Below are 8,359 nucleotides of genomic sequence, written 5' to 3'. Positions count from 1 at the left end.
ATAGGGATGGGTGTGTCGGAGACAGTGTGATTGGCACAGGACAGAGCAGAGTTTAGGGCTGTTGTACATAGGGTCGCTATGAGTCGCAAATGACTTGACGGCACATAACAACAACAACAACATCGTGTTTCATATAATTATTCATATGTATTATATTTCATAAAATACATTACTATTGATTACCCTATTATCAATATATTATCACCCTGGCTTTTCAAGTCCTCATCAAATCAAACTTCTATAACTGAAAGGTAGAGATTTTGCTGATATGTATGAACATGACTGCTTATTCTGAGAAATTGTCTAAATTTGTACTTTAGGGTTGTTGCTGTTGTGTACCATAGAGTCAGAATTGACCCATAGATGATCCTCTAGAGGGTTTTCAGAGACAATTAACCACACAGAAGAGTGCCCATCCTTCTCCTGCAGAGCAGCTGGTGGCCTTGAACTGTGTGACTTCGGGATTGCAGTGCAGCTTCTTACCACTAGGTCACCAGAGCTCACTTTAAGGTAAGCACAACAGTAAATCTGGAATTGTAATTTGGTTTGAGACAAGGATGTGAAACTTTATCTCACTTACTTTGAACATCTTTTCCTTGGAGAGAGACACTGTGCTCAGAAGGGTGAAGAGTTACTGAAAGAGAGGAAGACCCTCTGTAAGATGGACTGACACACTGACTATCACAATGGACTTGGGCATGATAGAAATCGTGAAGACAGCACAAGACAGGGCAAGGTTCAGATACATTGTCCATAGGGCTGCTACGAGGAGCAGTCCACTCAATGGTACCTGACAACAAGTTGGCTCAGCATAGGTCAGAGACTACAGACACTTGAGAGACTTCCTGTGGTCTTTCATGTACATCAGTGTTTCCAAAGACATTCATAGGGAATGCTTATGGAGAAAAAGGGTCCTATGGTCAATAAATATAGTATTCCCTATTTTAGACATTCACATGAACTTCCCAAAGACATCATTTAGCACCATCATAATTTCCTGTTTAATATATTTCTAATACTCATTAGCATGTTATCAGAAACAGATAAACAGCCATTGGATTATGGCTTGAAATTTTAGCACAAGGTTCTAGATTAGCCATCGCATCAGATAGAAAAAGAGATTTGGATACTGGATCTGCCATTTATAAGTGAGTGCATTTGAGTCCCCACCCTTAATCGTTTACACATAAAAATCTGGACAATAACTCTTAATAACTTGCAGAACTGACAGAGAAATAAGGTTCTGTGAGTCCTGGGAGGTGCAAATGGCTGACACATTCCGTGGCTCTCCAAAAGACTGGAGGTTCAACTCTACCCCGAGGTACATCAGAAGAAAGCTCTGACAATCTACTGCTTTAAAATCAGTCCTTGAAAAGTCTGTGAAGCCTACCTCTACACTGACAAACACTGGGTCATCAGGAGTCAAGCTTGACTCAATGGCGACTTTGTTGTAGCTATTTAGGACAATCAAGTTTGCTCAGACTCATAACAACCCCCTTTGTACAACATGAACCCTGCTAAATCCTGTACCATTTTTACAATCTCATTCAGGTCTTCCTCTCATGTGCTGTCTTGGAATAGGGCAACAAGAGTGCTCCTTAGAAGCAAGGACGGTGAGGCTTTATGTCACCTACTTGAAGCGTGTTATGAGAAAGCCCGCCCTTGGGAAAAAAAGACATCATGCCAATGACAACTCATCACCATCATCTCTGCCACACAGTTGGATCCAACTCATAGCTGACACTTCAGAGGGATTTCAGAGGCCTTATACTGTGCTAAAAGAGACTATCTGTCCTCCTCCTGCTAAAACCCTGGCAGTTTTGAATCACCAGAATTTTGGGTTAAAAGTGCGACTCTCTGTGGGCAACATCTTCAGAGCTCCCTCAGTGACAACTAGTTTATGTAAACTCTTTTTTTAAAAATGGTATTGCCAGATGTTTGTTCACAGTCTGGGTTTTCTTTTCACCCTGTTGGGAAAAGCTTCTGATGCGCACAGGGATTTAATCTTTAGAAGATCCCACTCATCAATTATCCTCTTCAGATTGTTCGTTTCTGGCTGTATTTGGTAGTCCCTTTATATCATAGACTAGAGCTTCTAAGCTTGATCCCAGTTTGTCTCTTATAAATTGCATGGTTTTGGGCTTTACTGCCAGGTATCTGATCCACCTTGAGTTGATTTTTGAGGATGGTGTGAGATGTGGATCCTGTTTCAGCTTTCTGCAAGTGGAAGCCCAGTTTTGCCAGCACCATTTGTTGACGAGGTTGTCATTTCCCCATTTGATAGGTTTGATTTCCTTATTGAATATCAGTTGACCATTAATAGATGGGCCTGTTTCTGGGTTATCAATTCTGTTTCATTGGTCTATGTGCCTGTCATTATAGCAGCACCATGCTGTTTTGGTTACGACCACTGTGTGGTAGGTTTTGAGGTCAGGGAGTGCTATGCCTCCCACTTCATTTTTATTCTTCAGAAGTGTTTTCCTTATTTGGAGTCTCTTGCCTCTTCAAATAAATCTGACAATTTCCCTTTGAATCTCCTTGGAAAATGAATTTGGTATCTAGATTAAGACTATGTTGAACATGTGGACTGCTTTTGGTAGAATTGTCATGTTTACAACAATGTATTCGGGTTTTGTAAATAAACTAGTATAAAAAATAATGGAAAATAGAATATATATGAATGATTGTATGAAACACAATGTAAATGGCAGATTGTATAAAACACAATGTATATGGATAAAACATACTCTAAGGTATTATTATATGAAAATGTGTGGCCAATAATTGTCATTGTTAGCTGCTATCGAATCAATTCTACTTCACTGCAACTCTATCGATACAAGATGAAACACTACCCAATTCTGCACCACCCACATAGACATCACCACATTTGAGCCCATACTTAATGGCCACACAGAGCACCTTCCTCTTTATCACTGGTCTCCTACTTTACCAAGCATGATGTTCTTTTCCAAGTACTTCATGTACACCATAATAGGCAGCGATAAATGCTTGTTATTCTTGTGGATGCCGCTATTATTATTTCTAAAAGTCTCCAAATAGGAAATTAAGTTTGGGAATATAAAGGTAAAATAAAGACAGAAAGAAGGGCCAACTTATCTATACATTAGTATACAAAGGAGGAATTGTCTTCTTCCAAAAATTGAAAAAAAATCATAAAAACCAGAAAAATGGCAGGTCTACTGCTTTGAGATGATGGGAATAGTGCTTTGGCTCTCCTAGCTTCTGCATTTTCTAGACTTTTACTGGAATACACACTCAAAATTCACTGAGCTATGTGGCAAGCTACCTTTCCTTCTTATTACTTTTTAGTGTTTAGTATTGCCAAACTGTAATATAACACACATGTTTCCTGCAGACAGCCTTCTCTCTCCTACCCCAAAACAAGTTTGAACCACACAATACTCAAAAGTAATCAGCGGTGATTTCTAAAATACATGGAATCAATTTTCTTCTCTTAAAGTCATTGCAAATGTGTTCCTGTTGGACTTGCATGTATTTCAGGACTAGTACACACCATGTTCTGAGTTTATCTTGAAGTAAACTCTTTGCATAAGTCAAGTGTTACTTTTAAGAATTCTTGAGCACTCCACATGCTAAGGCTATCAACTGGGAGTCTCTGAGTACCAGTCTACATTTTTTAGCTTTGTGAACATGAGCAGACTTCACAATACATTTCAAGTTGCTTCTGATTTGTTTCATCACAGTTCAGTTTGATGATAATGAATGTATTGTGCCCCATTGTTGAAATCTGTCCATTTATAAAGAGCTACCCTGGCTACAAATTGGTGTGATGGGCTCTCTCCAATTCCAGGCAAGTTATTTAGTATCTTTTTGAATGAAATAGGGTTTAGATTAATGCCAATGACAAATAGATCTAAAACAATGAAACTAACAGATGGTACATACTTGGGAGACATTTAGGCTTTTTGAACTGTATTTCACTAACCATAGGTGAAATTTTAAAAGGGACAAGTGAAATACTTTCCACTGGGGGAAAATGTGGTTTATACCATTAAACTTAATCAGAAAAAGTGGCTTTATTTGTTCTAAAAAGGCTCAAAGTATCATCTGAAGTTTGTCAGCAGTTATTTGGCCACATGCAGATATATGGACATGCAGAAATGGTTATAATAATAGCTACCATAAATTGAGCACCTACTATGTGCTAAGAAATGGGCAATATAAACATAGCATGTTCAGGCCTCACAGTCACTACACAAGACTGAGACATTATGTGACTGTCACAGTGCCACATGCTATTAGTAGGACACCTCAAAATCAATTCTGTCTGTTCTAACTTCAATGATCCTTCCAAAACAATAGGCTTCCACGTTAGTCCCCAACAGCAAGAACTATTGAAAATTACATTTCCTGTTTGTGGAATCTGGAAACAAAATAAAACAGACAATTTCTGAAATAAATGAGCAAATGAAAATTGGCTTTGGAGCCAACATACATACTGCACTCAATTCTTTCTCTTACAGTGTTTCTGGCACACAAGGTTGGCATGTTTGAGCCAGGGAGAGATGAGCTGAACTAATGGCTAATTACTACTTTATGGATGGAAATTAAAAGTATGCAGATCTCAGCGATTTCTTCTCATCTTTTCTAACTCAAAATGCAAACAGCACACAGTCCAGAAACTAAAGAGTGACTGTTACACTGACCTAGTTAGGACATTTGTTATACAGAATACAAATAACTAACTGCAGAATTGTTGGAGCCAGTAGGGACACTGGAGGTCCTCTAGTAACATTCTATCTCTGCTTCCAAAGAAGGGAAAATGCAAACCCAGAGAATGTAGCTGGCTCATTTTGGAGCATCTGTTTAAATACAAAGTCTGTAAGGAGCTGAGCTGCTAACTCTGCTGCCTCTCTGGCAGTTCAAATCTACCAGTGGTTCCTAGGGAGAAAGATGAGCAATCTCTTCCTCTGTGACTTATAGCTTTGAAAACACAATGGAGGATCATCTATGAGTGGTTTCTGACTTGAAGGCAAGGAGTAATTTGGTTAGTATTTAAATACAACCATGACATCCACTTCCTAACTAACATGCCTCCAGAAACTCTACGAACTTTGATAAATGTCGACAGTTGTAGAGCGGCTTCAGGCTTTTTGTTCATAGGGTCACTACAAGTCGTGCTCGACTTGAAGGCAATCAAAAACAACAACATTATAATAAAGTCAATCTGAGAATGAAGCCTGTTGGTACAGTGACAAAGCACATACGATTTGATATCAGACAGACATGGGTTGGTATTCCACATTGTTGTTGTTGTTGTGTGCCAACGAGTCAGAACCAACCCAGAGCTGACCCTCCAGTGGGTTTTCAGAGGCAGTTAATTGCTTTGGTCGAGATTGCCCATCTTTCTCCTGAGTTGCAACTGGTAGATGCAAATTGCATGCTTTTGAGATTGCTACTAGAGTTCCCAGAAAGAGATATTTAAACTTGAGACTTATTTTCTCCATCTGTCAAGTAGAGATAATTGTGTCTACCTTGATATGTGCATTGTTATGTTGTTATGTGCCATCCAGTCAATTATAACTCACAGAGACCTTACGCACAATAGTGCAGAACCCTGCCCTATCCTGAGCCAACCTCACTTTCTCTGACACAACTGCCCCCACTACCTACTCACTGTATTAATCCATCTCATCCGGGGTCATCTCCTGCACTGTCAACCCACCCTTCCAAACATGAGGTTCTTGCCAAAGGACTTGTCCCTCTGGACCACATGCTCAAAGAATATGAGACAGAGCTTCAAAATACTTTCCGCCAAGGAGCAATTTGATTTCACCCTTACCAGGACAGATCTGTCTGTTCTCTTGGCAGTCCATGTTCAATACTCTTCTTCAGCCACAACTCAAAGGCATTGATTCTTCTTCCATCATCCTTATTCATTGTCCAACTCTCTGATACATAACATGTAATTGCAAAGACCATGGCCTGGATCAGGTGCATCTTAGTCTAGAGATTGACATCCTTGTTCTTCAACACTCTGGAGAAGTCCCTAAAAGCAGATTTTCCCCATTGCAATTTGTCTTTTGATTTCCTGACTGCTGGTGTTAAGAGTGTTGATTGTGGAGCTAAGCAAGCTGTAATTGCTAACAACTTCAATCTCTTCTCCATCTATTATGGTACTGTCAATTTGCCTTCTTAATGTTGAACTTCAATACATACTGGATCGTGCAGTCCTTGACCTTTTGCAACAAATGCTTCATATCATCCTCAGCCTTGGCAAGCAATGTTGTGTCATCTGCATTAGGTGTTTTTATTAAATGCTGATAAAGCAAGTGTTTTTGGGGACACTCAGTAATTGATGCATGTAATAGGCTATGGAACTCTTGTTTATAATATTATTAATTTAGTGGGATCATTTTAAACATTACTAATTTCTCTGGGCTCTGTTAAAATCATGAACAGAGGGTTGCAGAGTAGAGTATACTCCGGGTGGGGTGGGGGTGTGCGGGGTGGGGGGATTGTGTACCAATGAAAGAGTTTTTCTTTTGCTTTTGGGGGAGAGGAGTGAGCTGGGGTGGGGGTGGGGTGGGCGGGGATAAAAGTGCAACAATGAATGAATGGAATTCCAAAATCTCTGTAGATGTTCACTGAAATTAATAAAAAAAAACATGGATAGAGTGTAATAATACTTTCCTATTCAGTGATGGTAACTAAAAGGAAGGTCTATTTGGCGAAAGTTTCTTAATAAGGAATGTAAGATACTTGTTGATTAAAAGTATCCTCCATAAGTCTATCAGAAGGAAAGCTCCTTAAACCTTTGCTGAAACAGCAGTCATTAATGAGAAGCATCTTCTTAATTTCCACTTCTTCAGCAAAATCCCAAACTTTCCTTAAGTATAAAGGCCAGAGTTATTACACAATAACACTTCTTCTTTTAGAAACAATCTAATAAAATGTCACAATAAATTTTCTGCCTACAGTAAATTTGTGCTGAATATATTAAATGTAAAATGAACTTAAAGGGTCATACCTTTTGTAACTGCTCAAAAATGTAAGATAGTGTCCTTGGGATAATGCCTCTGTCACTGTAACGCTCTGCCCCTCCAGTGATGGTGAAGGTCTTTCCACTGCCTGTTTGTCCATATGCAAAGATGGTACCATTGTAACCTGTCAGAACACTGCAATAAAGAAAAAAACACATTTAAATATACAAATAGGTATTTGCATTTGTATTAAGTGGATAGTACCCTAATTAATTTGGATGAAGGAGTGGCATCCACTTGCGTAATAGCTTACCTCCGGGAACCCTATGAACCTGGAGAGAGGATGAAAGGCACCTAAGCATTGAGGACTCTCCTTCATAGGGTCGTTGTGAGTCACCTGCGACTTGACGGCACTTAACAACAACCCTAATTAATAACACTATTAAAAGACATTTATAAATACATTTATAAAATATACTATCTACATGTATGAATACATGATTAGAATTGGCTTTCTTCAGTAAGGATACAAGCACAACAAGTCCTTTGTCTAAGGAAAAGCCTGTAATTCAAATCATGTTTAGTGATTTCTTTTCTGAAATATTTTCTTTAGCATCTTAGGCTTCAATTGCAGAATATGATAAAGGGGAGAGAAGAGCCTAGGAAAACATCAACACCTATAATTTGGTGAGCTGCAAATCTGATATAGCGACCTCCAGGAACACTACGTACACACTTTATTTTTCATTGTGTACCTGACAAAGCCTTAATAGCTATAATCAACAAAACATCCTCTTTAAAAATCCCCCTTGTCATCTTTCTTGGAAGAACTTTTTGCTAGAGGATGATGGCCCATATATGCTCCACTATACTGTAGATCAGCCTTTGAATGGATGATATTTTTAAAACCCTTGCATCATTTTGACTTTTGCAGACAACTACCTGCAATAGCTTCACTGCAATCCTGAAGGCAAGCGCTTTGAGGCCACCAGCCACTCCATGGGAGAAGAATGGGCAATCTCCTCCCTCTGAAACTCACTAGAGGGTCAGCTAGAGTCAGTTTAGACACCACAGTGCATAACAACAACAACACCACCACAACAGCCTGGAATAAAGACTTGTCATAATGTGCATGACATTATGTAGACTTACAGAAGTGAGTCTTTTCCCCCACACTCTATGGAATAGGTTTTATACATACTGTACATAGGGTTTTCGAAGGCCTGTTATTTTGGAAGTGGGTGGCCAATCCTTCTTCCTAGTCTATCATAATTTTGTTTTATATTAGTATTTGACAGACAAGCATTTTACAGAAAAGAGCAAATGAAAGACATTTACCAAATTAGAAAAATGACAGATTTCATGTTGCTACCCATCCTTGTGAAGAGGAC

General features: G+C 39.0%; 1 protein-coding gene across 1 annotated transcript in view; it reads right to left on the bottom strand.

Moving 5' to 3' along the window:
- Nucleotides 1-8,359, bottom strand: part of KIF6 (kinesin family member 6) — a 738,393-nt gene that overhangs the window by 560,568 nt on the left and 169,466 nt on the right. The window contains exon 4 of the mRNA XM_006882159.1: nt 7,016-7,163. Coding sequence (XP_006882221.1) covers nt 7,016-7,163 — 148 coding nt within the window. The remainder of the gene's footprint in view (nt 1-7,015; nt 7,164-8,359) is intronic.

The sequence above is a fragment of the Elephantulus edwardii genome, unplaced genomic scaffold, assembly GCF_000299155.1.
Source record: "Elephantulus edwardii isolate Elephantulus edwardi_28Jun2011 unplaced genomic scaffold, EleEdw1.0 scaffold00017, whole genome shotgun sequence".
Lineage (NCBI taxonomy): Eukaryota > Metazoa > Chordata > Mammalia > Macroscelidea > Macroscelididae > Elephantulus > Elephantulus edwardii.
Note: the sequence above shows the minus strand (reverse complement) of the source record. Positions and strands in the feature narration are given on the sequence as shown.